This window comes from Mugil cephalus, chromosome 1 (genome assembly GCF_022458985.1).
Source record: "Mugil cephalus isolate CIBA_MC_2020 chromosome 1, CIBA_Mcephalus_1.1, whole genome shotgun sequence".
NCBI lineage: Eukaryota > Metazoa > Chordata > Actinopteri > Mugiliformes > Mugilidae > Mugil > Mugil cephalus.
This window is the reverse complement of record NC_061770.1, coordinates 24,059,906-24,078,147: the sequence shown is the minus strand read 5'-3', so window position 1 is coordinate 24,078,147 and position 18,242 is coordinate 24,059,906. Positions and strand designations below refer to the sequence as shown.

Here is an 18,242-nt window from a genome sequence, read left to right as displayed (position 1 = left end):
TTAGGATGCCGGTGGAATTAAGCAGCTCTCAGGTATAGGGGCAGACAAGGGTGTCATAATAACATCACCTCCTCAAGTGAGTGATTTAAGAAATTTCTCATCCCCCCCACCATCGATAGTTAAAGCTGAAATCGTCAGTTGTTGTATCTTACAATTTTGTTCATTTTGCAATTTATCAGCTTAGAGTGAAGTTTGTGTAAAAATAAAAAATAAAAGGAAGAAGTCAGGTTTTTCAATCAGATCTGCAGGACTAATTAACACCAAATATTTATAAAATCAGCTTTTAGCTCAACACCAAATGAAACTAAAGAGGGAGGAAGTTCTGGGGCACAGCTTTCTAATAACATTTCCAGACAAATTTATCTTAGAATAAAAAGAAGAATATATTTCTAAGACATTTAAAGAAAGCGCTCCAGGTGAGAAATAAAATTTTGGTAAAACAAAAAGACAGCACTTCCAGGAAGAGTTTAAACGGTTTAAAAGTGATTGAAGCAGGTTGACCAACATGAAGGCCTGTTTGGAAATCAATGCAACAACGGAAAGAAGCAGAGAGAAGATACGACCTGTGACATACTGATCATACAGAACAAACTAACACCAAAATCTGAACATTATGTACTGTATTTGTGTATTTAATAATGGAATTAACTCATTAGATTAATATTACTATATATTCTTCTTATTATTATTAAGATTAAGATATAATGTACACAGACGTGCACATTCACACGTTAAAATATTAAATTCCAACCAGCAGTATTTTAAGGTAAAATAAGCTGTAAACACCGCAGTATAGCTGCAGTGCATCTTTTTAAATTTCCTTTTTATTTAAATTTGAATCCTCCTAATTTTTATGCCAGGAAGTATATAATTTGCACTGACACTGCAGCTGATGCAACACGTATTTTTCTGCGTCAGTTTCAAAAGGGGGATATTTTTGGGTGCATTTGTGGAAACGGTGTCTGAGCTCTAAGCTTCTGGGTGGGTGTTTCCCGTGGCAGCGGGTTGGCTGACATCTGAGAGCCAGCGCTGCTAGGAGATGTGCTGTCAACTACCAGGGGCGCTGCTGAATGGAGAACAGCTTAGATCTCTAGCCGCGCTGCAACAAGACATTTTTCACACTTTTTGACAAACTCACATAGCATTGGTTATGTATTTTAGACGATCACAGCTTCATTTAACATTCGTCATTTGGAGCCGTCACGCTGTAACAAGTGCATTCTGACAATTTAATGTAGCACCCAGTAACACAGTCAAAAACACAGTGGTGAGTTTAAAAAAAATTGCACATTCAGGACACCCTCAGAAGCCTCATGTCCATTCTCTGATGCAGTGGCTCCCAACCTTTTCCAGCTAAGGGCTCACTTTTAAACCTCAAAAATGTTCCCACTTCTGACTTCAGAAATATGGACGAATTGAAAAATGAACATAAAAGACTGAAGTGAGCACAGGAGAAACATTCGAGAGTTCAGTCATTCGAGGAGCTGTCCATCACCACCACACAGACTCCAGACATGACAAGCGAGGGGCGGCCTGTAAGAGGCTAATGAACAAATGATTCATAAATAACAGTATCCTTCAACAATGGAGAAATGCATTCTGATATATAACAATTTGACATCTGATCTACAATATCCAAATATCAAAAGAACCCCATTAAATCAAACAAATAAACACAAACCCAATGTAAAGATGATGTAAGTTCTGCTTGGGTCGAGCCAGATGAAACTTCAATTGAAGCAAAAGCAATATCAAAGAAACTAAATTACAACATTGCACTTTTACTTATAGATTTTTCCTTTTAAAATAAAAACTGCTCTGGATCACATTAAGATGTCACGGTGTTGGTGTTTGACATACAATGTATGAACACAACCAAAACCCAAATATCACATGAAATGATTTGGCGGCCCACTCGCCATGCCTTCGCGGCCAACAGGTCTGATGACTCACAACTGTTGGGAGACCTATACAATAGTTGGAAGGTCATAATGTTATGGCTGATCGGTGTACAGGGAATATGAAAATCCACCTGACTTTATGATTAAATAAATAAATAAATAAAGAATCTGATCAGCTTTGCATTTTGGTTTATCAAAGCAAAATGTTTGTTAAAAGCATAGAACCTCTTTCACCAAGTTTGCTGTGACTCAGTGTAAAACCCATCAAATAATATGAACTTTAGGTGGAAATATTGCCCTTTAACACAATTTAAAAACGGTGACAGATATCCATTTATATGTTAATGCCGGGTGTTCATTTCATGTACGTTTCTGGATTAAAGAGAACCAGGAAACATGTACAAAAAAATAAAATAAAATAAAAAAAAAACTCCAAAGGGTTTTTTTTTTAAGAATATAGCTTTAATTTTATTCGGCCACGTTGAGCCGAGGACTCTTCCTCCTCCTTCTGAGGTCCACTGTGATCTCCTTTTTCTTCTCCTTCCCACCCCCGCACTCTCCCCCTCTTTCACCTCAGGTGCAACGCTCTCCGTCATTATACATCATGCAGCACTAAGTTGTTGCCGTTTCCATGGAGACCCACATCACAGCGAGGCGCCTAAATGACACGGACTGCCGAGTGCGCTGCGTGTGAATGTGAGCGTGCGCATCTGCCTAAGGACGGAACACCATTATCGTCACTTTGTTGGAAGAACAAAGTGGCTGTGCTGAGGCGGCCTTTTCAAAGCTCAGGCCGCGGCTCCTTTATCATATTTTATGAAGACACACACACACAAACACACACACGGTAGCGCACTCCTTGAGGTTCTTGGTGCTCAAAGGCTTCCTGTCGTTGCTTTGATTCTGGACCTACAGACGTCATGACAATTCACTAACCTCCTCCTCGTCCTCCTCCTCCTCCTTTTGACCTCTTTGCCTGTTCTTCTCATTTTCTCTTTCTTCAGTTTAAGTCTTTCCTGAGTCATTTGTCCAATTCTTCTAATCTACTTCTTATCCCACTTTAAGAAACTATTTATCTCATACATTAGGGCTCTAAACCTCCATATCCATTCTCCTCCTCCTCCTCCTCCTCTAACACTCCTGGTCTCAACTTCTCCCTCGTCTTTTTCCGCTGTGATTCCTCAAATTGTCTCCCTTTCTTCAGCTATTGAGCATTGTTCTTTTTCTCTCCTGCTCTCTTGTCCTTTGCCTTGTCTGAAAATTGCTTCACTCTTATTTCCTACTCCCAGTTTTCTTCCTCTTCGGTACACACCCACACACACACACACACACACACACACACACACACACACACACACACACAAAATACATAATCTGTAATGCAGTTTGTCACAGAGCAGCTAGTAAAGCAGTAGCTCAAATGTGACAGTACCATCAGTATCGTAAAATTCCTTGAAGATGCTTCATCACTCATTGGAGAAGCTTCTTCAGTTCTGAGAGACTGGTGGGAAGCACTCAACCATTAAGGAATTTAGTGGCAACAGTTTCTGGTCAAGCAAGTTTCTGATGAGTTTTCCTATTTAAACCTCAACTTCTAGTCTAGTCACTCAGAACTGAGGAAGCTACTCCGATGAGCGGCGAAACGTCTTCAAGAAATCCTGCAAATGAGCCGGATGACTGAGAACATTCACAGACACATGGAATTTCATTGTTTTCGAAACCATTGTAACCTGGGTCCTAAACAAGAGAGTGGAGTCTAACATAAAAACCTAAAAAAAAAGTATTTAAGCTCATATACAACATTAAGTTCCTAAAAATATACTAGAATGTGTTGGAGTTGAAGGGTTGTTTGGATTGTTTTGCAAGATAACATGCAAACTGTTTTTTATTTGTTATTTATTTATTTATTTTGTGTGTGCTCAAGAGGAGACAGGATCTAGTTTCAAGCCAAGTTTGAATATCAGAGCGATGGACAATACTCGTGTTGAATTTTTGGCCGCTGTAAAAATTACCGTATCATCAGCATATAATTGTACATCCACATTAAGACAAAATTCAGTTAAATCATTCATATAAAGAGAACATCGAATTGGACCCAATATGGATCCTTGGGGGACCCCTGTTGGGCAACGCAGGTAAGACCCTCTAACTCTCCTCTTCTCAGTTCTCATTCTCCACCTTTTTTTTGCCTCGTCTTTTTCTGCCGTGCTGCCTCAAATTGTCTCCCTTTCTCCAGCTATCGAGCTCTGTTGCATTGTTCCCTTTCTCTCCTGCTCTTTTGTCCTTTGCCTCTTCTGAAAATTGCTTCCCTCTTATTTCCTTGAGATAAATTATAACATAGATGCTATTTCAGGATAATTAACTAAGTCGAAGCTCTTTTGAGACTTTCCTTTTTTTGTAGTTTTGGATAAAAAGAGAAAGAAAAGTAGTTTTTATTGTTGTGCAGAGAAGTGACCTTAAAGTGAAATGTGGTTTGATTCTGAGATGAACTAGAATACTTTGAGCTCTCCTATTATTTGCTTGATGTTTCTGGATGCGAATGGCCAAAGTGTATATGACAGCCATATGTGTGTAATGAATAGTGAATATGTAATGTCTGTATAAAAGTATGTGTTGTGTAAACAATGAAACAAAAATATAAATATAACAATGTAAACAAAGTACCAAGACATTGCAATAATCGCTATCAGTGAGGAGTACTTTATTATAATTATCAATCCGATACGGATGCTGACAATGGTATCGATATTTGGATCGATACACCCAGCCCTACTTGGCACTAAATGAAAGCCACAGTTTGACTGAAAATGTTGTTCTTCATCATATGGTGAAGCACAGACATTAACTACGTGATGGTGCATGAGGGAAACTGAAAGGGGCTTTGTCCTATTTAGTTTTAGAAACAGAGATATTTTTCGAAAGTGAAAGCTAATTCTAAAGTGCCAAAAACTGTAGTTCCTCTGATGGCCACTTGAGGCTGAATCAAGTCAATTCTGACTGACCACAGTTTTAAAATATCTGCAGAAGAAATGTTTATGGACAACTTTCATCCACAAAAAAAAAAAAGCTTTTGTCTGGAAAGTCGGTCCCTTGAGGTAGGGATGAGCGAGTACAGCGTTATCTGTATCTGTTAACCATACGAATTATCTGTATCTGTATCTGTACTCGAAGTGGACGGGACCTGAACCTGATCACGATAGCAAACGAAGTATTTACAGAACAAATTTTGCAACAATGTTAAAAAAGAAAAAGAAAAAAATCTCAGACAGGCAGAGAGGCAAAGCAAGTCGCATTAATCTGCACCACGTCCGAAAGAACTCACGTTTACCAGAACTCCACTGGTTGAGAAGTAAGCACAAACCGGAATAAAAACAAACCTGAAGCTGAAGAAACTCTGAACATTAATGGAAAAGACCGCGAACCTGAGAGTCACAGAACTGTTGTGTGTCAGAGTGAGCAGAGCGGGACACAGCAACACCTATGTATGTAGGGGGAGGGGCGCGGCACGGTGCCTATCACAGAACGCAGACACAGTCAGATAACCAATGAGGATTTTCATTCAATCCGAGCACAGATATTGACTCGTATAATACTCGTACTCGGTGAAAGTGCTCGATCAGTACCAGATACTTGTTTTAGTCGAGTATCCGGCTCAACTCTACTTGGAGGCTAATGTTCTTTAACAGGTTTGCTTCTCCAAGCTCCTCATCTCATCAGTGTTTCCCAGATCTATAGTTTGATCACTTAACATACAACAAACTTAACAAACCTGGACCTGCACCATGTTTTATAATTTAATGGCTTTAAACTCACATCCTCCATTTGACTATTTTTCTTACAAGCTTACTTAGACAATATTTAATGCTATTCATAAGGTCTGACTCATGTTTCATTTCAGTTCATATCTTTTGTATTTGCAGCTCAAGTCTCGACGTCATCTTCTTCTGCTTCCACCTTTTTTTTTTTCCGGCGTTAGCCCTCTTGAAGTGTTTGTCTCCCGTCTTTTACTGTATACCAGCCTCTGACCTCCTGTAGCTTCTGTTTTCACACAGCATCTCGGAAAATAGCACAGTACTTTGGGTCAAACGACAGCTGTAAATAGTGTCATTACACAGCCTCTTTTCAGCACTTACCATATTTTAGCGGGCAGCACACAGCTCTTATTCCAGACCTTCTCGCCTTTAGTTTCCAAGGGGTAATTTCTCAGTGGACATGGTGCTCCTCAACTATGGCCTCATCATCCTCCACATCATGATGAGAGATATCATATACCTGCTACCAACGCTCTCTAGGAGCAATTTAAAGATAGATTTGCCTGTACTGTAAAGAGTAAATCTGGATCTTCACCACACCAACACGCAGTGCCCTCACAGCTGCCTACAATCATAGTCTGACCTCTAGCCCCAGATCATCTGCAACTCCAGGAAGATAAGCTGCTTCTAGGGATGTGCGACACCACTATTTTTCAACCCAATACCAAGGCTAATATTCCGATACCAATATCGACGCTTTTATATGTCTTCTTTTGTAGATGTAAATGATGACTTTTGCAATGCATATTTTTGAATGTAATTATGAAAAATGCATTTTATAAAGGTAATGTAGGAACACAGTGGAAAGAAACTAAACTATTGAGTTGTGGCAACCCAACAAACCTTGTGAAGCACAAACTCAGGTTACACCACAACACAGAATATGAGGCATTTATGATGAGTAACCAGGGCGACTTTAGCTAACTGTGACATCACATGGATACCCTCTAAACTCAGAACTACTCAGAATATACAGGCGTTGTGTCAGGATGCGGTAAACTGTGTCTGTCTTTGTGTTTTTATGCTTACAGTTTAGGCTTCTTTATGATATAATCCAAAATAAAAGGCTTAATCAAAGTTACAAAGGTTGACAGCAACAGAGGCAGAAAGGTAAATATGAACTGATGAAGTTCAGGAAGCATGTGCATAAACAATACGTGAGCAGCTTCATGAAGTGTGTGTGTGTGTGATGGATTATTTGTGAGTGCTGTACTTGACTTTGTGTGTACACAAGTGCAAATAAGCTGATAATGAAATGACATGAGCACATAATTGCATCACAAGTCAGTCCCGTGTAATGAATGCATGGAATCCTAATTAACATGCAGATATCAAGTTGTCAGGAGTTGTCTCTGATTAAACACCAGGAGGCAAAAAAAGCAAAGAGAAAACATGGTGAAGGGACCACAGAGCTCTAAAGATCCCATTACACCTTATTCTCCTCCATCCACTTCATTTAACTATACGCCAACATCACCTCGACTACACATCCAAGCCACTGCAGCTCCAACATTAAGTCTGCTTTTTAACTCTACAAGAAGCAGCAGCAATAAATCAAGCGAGTGTCAAGCTGTTAACTCAGAAAAGGAGAACAAAGGAACACACCGCAGCAAAGGCCACATTCAGCATCCGAACAATGACCATTTCTGCCCTGGCTTACGCACCTACAATGGACAGGAGTTGGACATAACAAGGAACTCTTTTTTTTTTCTTTCAAGCACCAGTAACTAACTGGACACAAATAGAAATTAAGTTTTAAGTCCTAAAACCGGAAATCTGATTCACTCCCGAATTCACCTTGAGATTCTGACTAAGAATGCCACAACTGGTTTATAAATTATAAATAATAAACTGGTATTTTTAAAACAATACAAAGATCCAAATATTTTGTAGTTATTTGTTTAAACCAAAACCACGTCCCTAATGTTAAAACATCCTATCCTCTTCGTTGCCCAGCGTCAAACCTGCCAAAAAAACCCCCAAAAAAACAAGACGAGTTCTTCTTCTGTTGTAGTGGTGGTTATCTAGCTTTAAAACTGCCAAAAATCGAAGTATTATAAGAAGAGGAACCAAAAGTAACATGTCTGCTGTGTGGAAGTGCTTTACTCTGGAAAATGTGTAAAAGTGAGAAAAATATTCTAGAGAGGATAAGGGAACCGACATGGCACCTTTTTTAGTCTTCTCATTTTGCCACATCATTTTTTGGACCTTTCCATCTTCACCACATCTCACAGTGACACAGTCGCACCAAATACAGCAGTATGCCGATATATTAAAAATTCATATCATAACAGAAAAAATACTGGTGCTCGGTATGAACACCAAAGGCAGCTACGGTGGGTTGGACACATGATCTGGATGCCAGGATATCGTCTTTACGGACTGACTGGCTGAAAGGGACGGTGTAACATCGCCCCCATCGACCTGGAATCAGCTGCAGTAAACAGGCTGCGCTGGGGTTCTCTGTGCCACGATGGGGTCCTGCACCTGGAGGAGACCGGCGCCAACGAAGGCGACACAGCACCATCACGGCCTCATATGTCCCCACTGTGGGAGCATGTGTGGCTCCCAGAATTGGGCTTCATAGTCACATCCACTGCCCAGTCCGACACAGCAAACGGAAGCTGTGTCATCTTCAACAACCATGGACCAGCTAAGCTATTTAAACCAGTGTTTTAGAACTGAAGAAGTCATCTGGAATGAAATGTCCTGAAGAAACCCTACAAGTTCTGTAGCTCTTGTTTCAGTCTAGTTTTGTTTCTTAATAAACCTTCCACATTACAGATTAATATTTTTTTTTTTTCAGAGATTCTTGAACAGTAATCCATTTTTTTTTGGCACTGTCTACATTTTACCATCTTTGCAATAATGTTACATTACCAATTTGGTAATATAACTATTCCACAGTTTGCAGGATATCCTTATATTTCAATTTACCTATATATATTCTGTTATTTTTTGTATATTTTTTCAAATTTGATATTGCTTTTGTTTATATTCTTCTCTAATTCCTTGCTACTATGACAAGGAAATTCCCCATATGTGGGATAAATCTTATTATGTTTTAATTTTTTGTATTTTTTACATTAATACATATGTTAAACAAAAACAAAAAAGAGTATCCTCGCCCGTACCGCTCACACACGCGCATGCATATACGGTTACAAGTGTACAGTGTGAGTGCAGCTTTGGACGTGGTTTCCTCTGTCATTTCCCAAGTCAACAGGCACAATGGGAGTCCTGTGACACACACCAGTTATGACTCACGAGCCCAAAATACCTCCATGGATTGGATGGCGAGCCGCACTCACAGCTGACACTCACACAGAGAAAAATGTAACGTAACATATCAACCGCTTGTCCCTCGCAGCCTTCCTCGCTCTGTCGTTTTCCTGTCGGCAAACACACACACACAACCACCCACACACGCACACACACACACAAATCAACCCCACACTTCCATTTTTTTTTTTTTTTGTATCACATTCAGTCTTTTTTTCCCCTTTCTCTCCGTGTCGCCTGCTGCATTTTCTAACGGTCGCTCTCAGCAGGACAAGATTGGCGTTTCCTCCGTTTTGTGCACACACATTATTGACTGTCACTCTGAGGTCCGGACAGAACAGAACACATGCTGCTAACAGGAATCAGTCTTAGATTGGTAGCTGTTAAAACCAGGGCTGAGTGTGTGGCCAAAAATGTATATAATGGTATTTTTCTACATTCTGACAGTATCACGGTGATCACGTGTTCACAAATTTTTTCTACCGTTTGAAAGAAGAATTAATGCACAAGTAGTAAAACAGGTTTGCGTGGCCCTGTGTTAGCACTGCAATGTTGAATGTTGTCTTAAATATTTCAGCTCTTTGTGCAGCTCTTGGGCATTATTGTTTGTGTGTGCACACATATTTTAAATGTGTCAATAAGTTTAGGGTTGTATATACTTACATTTTTTACATTTCTGCATAATAATGACTCAAAACATGAACAGATTTTCTCCTGGAAGCGGACAAAGATAACCTAATTTAAATAAAATTAATGAAAAATTATGCAAGTATTATGCTTACATATACATTCATTTATTCTCTGAGGTGCAGGAGTATGTGAACGTTTGTTTTCTGTATCTGCTGTGACCTCGTGCAGCAATTAGACTTAGACAGACATCAATGATGGACAAGGGGAATTAATTGGTCACAGTAGCTTAGTTGACACAAAAAGATGAGCTGTTGTACAGATGGACAGAGTGAGGATTGAGAGAAGTTCTGGAGAATGAGCTCCTCTGTCCCTCTGGTGTTTGTTGTAGTGGATGGGATGGATTGTCCATGATGGAGAGCAGATTATCCAGTGTCCTCCCGTCCCTCACTGAGACAAACATCTCCAGCTCCCTACCAAACACATGTCCAACATTTTGGATCAATTTGTTGATCCTGCTGATGTCTTTTTTTTTTTTTTTTTGCCGGTGCTACTCCCCCAACAAACCACAGCAAAATACAGGACACTCACTTCAACAGACTGGCAGAAAGACTCTAGTAACTCACTGCACACATCGAAAGACCTGAGCTCCCTCAGAAAGTAGAGTCTACTCAGGTTCTTCTAGTCCACAGCATCACCGTTGTCCCTCCAGTTCATACGGTGGACATTCATGTGGACTCCCAGGTACTAGTAGCCGTCCACTACTTCCACCTCCTCCAGGCCCTGGATGGTGACGATGGGCTCCACTTCATAAGTCAGTGACCAGCTCCTCGGTCTTGTCCACGTTCAGGGGCAGGTGGTTTGCCTGTGACCACTCCACAAAGTCAAGGATCAGTGTCTGATACACCCGACCACTGCAGAGTCATCAGAGAACTTCTGCAGGTGGACGTCTACTGTCTGATCAGTGTCTACAGCAGCTTGGAGGGATTTTAGTCCATTCCTCAGAACAGAGATACTTCAGTTCTGAGATGTTTGGGTGGGTTTCCTCACATGAACTGATGCTTAGGTCAGAACTTTGACTTCCTAAGCATTAATTTTTCTCTACTTTGTTCAACCATTTTTCATTCTTTTTTTGCAGAACGACTTGTGTTAAACTTCACTGGTAGAATTCAAAATGTATCTGTCCATCAGGGATGACAAGCAGATGCAGCAAAAACCTTCAAGTGGCACCGTATATATGTTAGACCACAGAAAAGAGAATCAGTAGAAGCTTAACAAGCATGTCGTCTGAGGGAGGGGGGGCAGGGTGGGAGCGCTCACCTCTGATTAATTTGTTGCATTGCTCAATTTCACTTCACACTAGATTTCCTTTAACAAATGCAGGTCAGTCAAGGGGAAAATGGAAAGTTAATGGAAAATTAATTTGCTTGTGTGTGTCAGCACATGTGTGTGTGTGTGTGGTGATAAATAAAATTTGTGGTGTTTTGGTTCCTGTCAGCAGTGAATGCGCCCTGACAACTCCCCTGTAGGTGGTGATGCCTTTTATTATAAAATGGTGACTGATGGTAATATTAGGAAATAATTGTAGTAGTTATGGATCCACATACGCAGCAATATGCACGTTTGAGCATCTATCAGAAGATGGAGGAGGGGACACATTCATTCTACACATTTAAAAAACAGGATTGCAATTACATTATTGTCTTCGGAATATTGATGTTTTTGTCTTCTAAGTTATGTTTTGCACAAGATCTAGTCACAAATACTCAAACCTTAATCCGTCCAGTGCAAGGTGATGTCACACGGCAGCACTCCTGGTCTAAAATGACTTAAGAAAAAGCAGCATCATATAAAATCCATGTTTCTATGGTTTTAATATGAAAGGGGGGATTTTACATTGAAGCACATATCCAGGAAATCCTGTTTGCACCCGCTCTTCCACAGACATGTGAAACAGGGAAATTTAACGTCCTTTGACCCAAGCATTTGGTTGGAATGCATCTTTATTTCTTTAAACTAAGGCTAAGATTTTTTTGGGTATTTGGGATTAGTAGGACCTAAAAAATATAAAAAAATAAGCATCATCTTTGAACTGGAAGTAGTTTTTGAAATAAATTATGTGGACATGTGGATTACTTCACTGTATATTACTGTTGTGGACAGTAAGTCCCCAATGTGACACCAAAAGCAGAATTGGAAACGATGAAATCGTCAAATGAGTACTTATGATTTTTTTTTATGAAGTTTGCATGTCATATCAAACTAGAAAAGTTAATAAGCTTAAATAAACAAGTGTATCGACCTTCTCTACCAGTACACGGAAGACAAACGTGTCTCCTTATGAGGACAACAGGTCTAAATGAAGCAGAATAAGCTGCAACAAACCTAAAACCTAATGTCCCCATATGAGGACGTCGGGTCTCAGGAGGTTAAACATTTTTCAATATTTAAGAGGGGTTATCTGGGGTTAGTTAACTTTTAAATCCTATCATTTAAACCAATTATGTGGTACGTTTTTGGCAAAATGCTAAAATATATTTGTTGCCATATGAAAACTATATCCAGATACAGAAGTTAACAGTGTGAATTCAAACTAATAGAATGTAATTAAATTACATTTTATTGGACTAGAGTTTGAGTCAGTAAACAGTATATACTTCCTATATTTGACATGTGGCAAAACCACTGATATATAGACCAAGTAGAACAATTATTACAATGTTAATCGGTGACTGATGTCATGGGACGTGATCTGTTCTTCTGAGAAAAGGAGGCTGATAGTGATTTGGAGAAGAAGGAAGACAATGTGGGAGACAACTGATCGATGCAGCCGCTCTGATGAAGATGACTTTATTGTGTAATGTTTTGTGTTCTAGGGGGTAAATGTTAAGTTAATATTGATGAAGTAAAAACAAGGTTTTAATGGCTGCAGTGATTAAAAAATCAATCAAATATATTCAAACCATTACGGCTTTTTTGTAAAACGGGATGTGATAAAGTGTGAGAGTAGATGTTTTCTCCAAGAATGAATGAATGTTGGAAAGCTTTAGCATTTATTAATGAGACAGCAGCTATTTTGACGTTTTTAAATAGATCCATAGTTTTAAATTTGGTATAGACATAATCGAGCATTCTGTGAAGGCGTTAAATATGAACAGTATGTAAGGGTTAATTAAAGCGGTTTTCAATTAAAGCATTGTTTCCACAAATAGTTCACGCATTGCGCTTAGTTTCAAAACCATCCGTCACAGCTCGGCTCCTTTTTTATTCTCCAAGCTGCCATTACAACGAGTGAACCACACTTTGTGAACTACAATGCATCATGTTAATAAAATGTCTATTTGAAGTTGGGATTTCTAAACGCTTCAGTTTCCAGCCAGGACTCACGATGACGCCTGTGTGGTAGCACATAGGCGTATTAGGACATGCACGCTGGGAATCCTTCAGTATGGGGTAATTTGTTCTGTTTTGCACAGAAAAGAAAAGCACGGTGTAAAAGAGGAGAAAAAGAATAAAGATGCTGACCTAGACCACCAGCCACGATGACTCTACCTCCCAGGCATCCTGCCACGAAGTCAGCCCTCTTCTCCCTCATCCTGGATGTTCGGCTGGGTTTGATCCAAATACCTGCCAGAGGCAAGGGGACATCAGATACTGTCAGACGTCTGTTAAAACAGTCAACCACAAATGAAAATTCATTCTTTAATTCATTTTCTGTAACACTCTGGAGGGTCACGGGGGGAGAGACAGGGTACACCCTGGACAGATCTCCAGATAGACAACCATTCACACTCACACGACGGCCAATTTAGAATCACCACTGAACCTGAAAAAGGACATGGGTTAGGGCTAATACATGAAGATTTTATTACAAAAGCATAGGTTTGAGGCTGTCATGACAAAGCCCCGTTCTTTAGAGTGTGGCTGCAGGGAGAATCACTGAGGGGGGAGCACTGATGTTGCTCGACAAGGTGCGGCTGTGTTCCAGAGTAGGACCAAGGTCAATGCATCATCCACACTAGTCACGTCCTCCAAGATTTGTGTATAGGACATTGACATACCCACATTTGACTTGCAAATATGTGTTTTTTTATTTTAGAAGCTGTCCAGAGACATATACAACATACAAATTCTGTTAAATATCACAGATATGAGGAAAACATACAAACAATGACAATGAGGTTCTCCAAAAATACCATGAGTTACAATCAATACACCTGTGTACATTCTTCTGACAACTTGCCATGAATTGTCCAATTGTTTTAGTCGTGGCTTAATTTTTGCAAATGGGACTTTTCATACGTTACATATATAGTCTTTAGATGTGTTAAATTGTAACATGTGCTGTTGTTAAGTTTGCTAACGTCTGGTTGATGCAGCTGATGTGAGGACAAGTCGGTTAATGCCAGTAAAGTTTTCCATGGTAACCAGACAGGAAACAGGAAGTTACTGGGGGAGTCCACAGCTAGCTCCTGATGCTAATGCTAATCACCATAAATCAAAACCTAAGTAGCCAATAAATAAACGTTGCCGATCGATCCATTTAATCCAAGACTAAAAATAGTTTCATTACTCAACATGGTGACGTTCGCTTGTAACTGTTGAATGTGATGCAACATAGTTTTAGAATGAGCACCTATGAGAAAGAGTAAAAGTGCCTTCCAAGAGTGACAATGTCCTCTGTTAACACAGTAAACAGTCCATGTTATTTTGTTGTCAGGACTCCCAAAAGGAGCAAAACAGGAGAATAGTAGAAGACGAGGCATCTGCTGGACAGACGGAGAGAATCATGGAGAGGGTAAAACTGAGAAATAAAATAATCCATTATACAACGATTTGATAGCACAACAAGACCTGTCTCGGGAGCTTGCCCACAGCCTGCCCTTATCTGCCTCTGGCTTGAAATGCAAGAAATTAAATTTCAATATTTTTGCGACAGCCGCGTCCTCCCTGCTCCACGTCTCCTCTGCTGAGAGCCTCGGCGAGTGAGATGAGCTGCAAATTCATGCAAATGCAATGAAATACACTGAAGAGCAATTAATATTAACTAAATACCGTACTGAATGTCTAAATGAATGCAAATGATCAGATGTTAAAAATCAGGTGGTATTTTCATATGTTGTGCAACAGTCTACAATGCATTTTCAATAGAAGCTAGAAACATGTAGCGACAGTCGACATTTACAACTTTACAGAATTATTAAACATGTTTATTTCACTATTCATGACACCTGCATGTCATTTTGTTTATACTTTTAATAAGGTTTAAAATTCTGCTTAATTAATCGCCCCAACATGAACTACATGGCCATATTTGCAGTATCCGAGTGTGGGTGGGCGACCACAGGCTCCGCCCACTTTGGGCTTCATTTTCAAGGAGAATCCAGTGGTCACGATGGGTTAGTCAGTGGTTGCTACATGTCGGGCAAGATGACGGCAAGAAAGTGGAGTTGGCCTCAACCTTTCTCGGACACGGTAACCAACAAATAACCTGCGTTTGCTCCACTTGTGTATAGTAACTTGGGCATCGAATATACAGTAAATGTCATTTCCAAACCCCCTTAACACTGATTCTGACTTGCCGTCACTGTCAGCGTAAACTGAACTGATCAGTAGTAGCTACTGTTGCTGGTAGGAATGGACAGATTTCTCTGTTTGGAGGTGGCAGATCAGCAGTTACCGGAAACCTTTAGTTGCTGTTATTGTTGCACAAAGAGGATCACAGCAGATACTGAAAACGAGGCTTCACTTATTTATTCAACTATTAAATGTACAAATAATGATTTCTCTTGAGTTAATTAATGTACAAGTACGATATTTCTGCTTCATTTGTTTGATGGGGCATTTTTGTACAATATAGACAATTCTGAAGGGTGCAAAGGGTTTTTAGATGCACTGTTACATAACAATTAATGCATCAACCACATTTTAAGGTTGTGGTTAGCTAGCTTAATCTATCTTATGTTTAGTTTTATCACTGATTAATCTCCAAAATCATTCGATTAACCAAACAGTTGACTGATTGGTTGGTAACTAGCCAGACATGCCCCTCACAATCACCCAGGCATCCAAACATTGATTAGTCTGTCTGTCCTAGGATGAGTTCAGGGTTCAGGGTTTATTCCTGTTAAAGGGAACTCTTCATGTCACCTGAGTGTTCCTCTGGAGGTTTCAGGCTCTGGGTTCTGTAAAACATCTTAAGACAATTCATATTGCTGTTGACGGTATATAAATAATATTAAATTCAACTGAAAGGAGTTAAAACTAAACCCCCAGCATAGCTACGTCGCCTGGGATGAGCGAATGGAGGCACTGAACACTGGCTAGATGACAGGTGAGTGAATTCGTTCTCGTTTGACAACACAATAAGCTTTGTTTCATGCTTTCTCCGAGGCACATTAGAGGACACTAAATGGTCAGCAGAGTGCAGTTACCTCAACTAACACAAAGGTTGTTGACTATAAGTGCACTTGTACTGCAGCCAGGTCCCCGGGCACCTAGGAAACAGACTGCCAACTAACATCGTGCAGACTCTGAGCCAGAGAGAGGTGACGGTGAAACACAAAACAAGCATTAAAGTATTTGACAAGTGGTTGATGTCGCTCTCTGAACCTTTCTGTTTACAGCAGCTGCTGTTAGAAACACGCTATGCATCGCCGCGCAGGAGAATTAAAAGAAAACATCATTGGTGGAAAATTACATTTTCTCATTTCTGTTTGTCAGCACTAATGACAGAGAGACGCAACACGACGAGAAAGTAATTCCAAAGAAATGAAGAAATCAACCATTTTTCAGAGATGCTACTTATGCTCTGAAACCAGATAGAAGTAGTGAATCAGTAAAAGGTTAGTAGGAGGAGAGAGGGGAGGAGAGGAGAGGCATATTTTCGAGATAGCACAGATTTGTTGTAGAGCTGCTGTAGTGCTTGCTGTGGGGAAGTAACTGCAGAGTTGCACTGCAGCTATATGGTAATCTCTGAGTCAGAGGAAGGGGAAGGCAGAGCCACCAGCAGCTCACTAAGAGATACGCTGGCTGCAACAGATCAGCTATTCAGCCGCGGAAAAATGGCAACGCCAGATAACATGAAAATAATAAGGCCAGATATATGGGAGGGGAGGAGAAGGGAGTCGAGCCTTTAAACAAGCATGGAAGCATGTTACTGACACAAGAGGCCTTGGGGAGTTTAGAGTTTGTAGCATTACATTCAGAATACCGAAAAAATATAGAAATAATCCAGACAATAGTGTAACTTGGCCACAAACAGATTCAGTTGTGTTATGCTAGTTATGACTTGTTCAACAGTAGATACACACATTGGATGAGTTTTATTTATAAAGCTCTCCTTGGGATGCTCCCATCCTACCTGGGAAAGTACTCGATAAGGAACTAAGGAAACCATACACTACTATCGTCTGACTTCCTTACACTGACTGTCCCTGGAGTGTTCAGGGAAATGGGAAAAAAGGCATTTCGCTATGCTGCTCCCTGTGCATGGAACTTCTTGCAGGCTGTCGTAAAATTGCCTGAGCTGATCCCATTGGCTTTGCTAAAATTCTTTAAAGAGAAAAACTTGAAAGCGTTGGGGTTCGTCGCTGCTTTTAACACATTTTGAATCTGCTGATTTTACGATGGTGTATGAATGACTGTAAAAAGAAATAATAATAATAATAGTTGTGATGAATTTATTCAGGTTTAGCAGTCTCAATCTTAGCTATATTTTAGGTTAAAATAATACATAATTTACATGTATTTATACATTCATTTCAGCTGTACAATGATTGTTAACTTATTGGATGTTAGACCTGAAGTTTCAAAGCTTGTTCTTATGGACTGTAGCTGCTGTAGCTGGAGTATGAGATTAGAAAGTAGTTGTAGTGCATCTAAAAATATAAACGTAACATCTGCATGTATCTTAAAAACTACCTCCAAAATTTACAAAAGTGGTCAGAGAACAGAACCCTGTGGGATTCCGTTTTTTGAGGCCGGTGAGGTTTATCTTCTTCTGTAATAGATACCTGGCTATGGAAGAAATGAAATCACTTAAGGAAAAATAAATGAATTCATTTTAGTAATAGTAATAGTTATGTCTGTATGAATTTAAGAAGGATCTGTGGAAACAAATAATTCCTGTCTAATCTACGTTTTCTAGCCTTCTGTAGCATGCAATGACACTGAGTAAGGTTAACACATTGTATATTGCTTTTCTCAACAGATATTAAAAAATGCATCTATCTGCCTCTAAGCCTCCAGTAGAGATGTTGAGATGATAGATGATCTGTGTACTCTACCTCTTCAGCTCTGAGGAAACTAATCTGGTCTTTGCAGCAGCAGCACAATCACTGCAACTTGGAAATGCTGCTACTTTGAGAATTTATTTTTACATTTATTTATCTGAGCTGTTATTTCTAATCATCGGTACCCGATTTATTTATTTATTTATTTAAGCTTGTGCAGCCCTTTGGCCAACTGCACATTTTTAAAATGCATTACACAAATACATTTTGTCTCAACTAATTTGAACTGTCATCCCTACGCTAATAATAATTCTCAGTTTGCAGATGTGAGAAACAAAGCACGGCTTCATCGTCTCCTCCTGGAAGGCTCAAGGGAGACGCTGGCA

General features: G+C 39.8%; 1 protein-coding gene across 2 annotated transcripts in view; it reads right to left on the bottom strand.

Moving 5' to 3' along the window:
* The window catches only part of LOC125024016 (kelch domain-containing protein 8B-like), a 180,427-nt gene that overhangs the window by 10,380 nt on the left and 151,805 nt on the right, over window positions 1-18,242 (bottom strand). For both annotated transcript variants that reach the window (XM_047611648.1, XM_047611639.1), the window contains one exon: window positions 13,148-13,249. In XM_047611648.1, coding sequence (XP_047467604.1) covers window positions 13,148-13,249 — 102 coding nt within the window. The remainder of the gene's footprint in view (window positions 1-13,147; window positions 13,250-18,242) is intronic.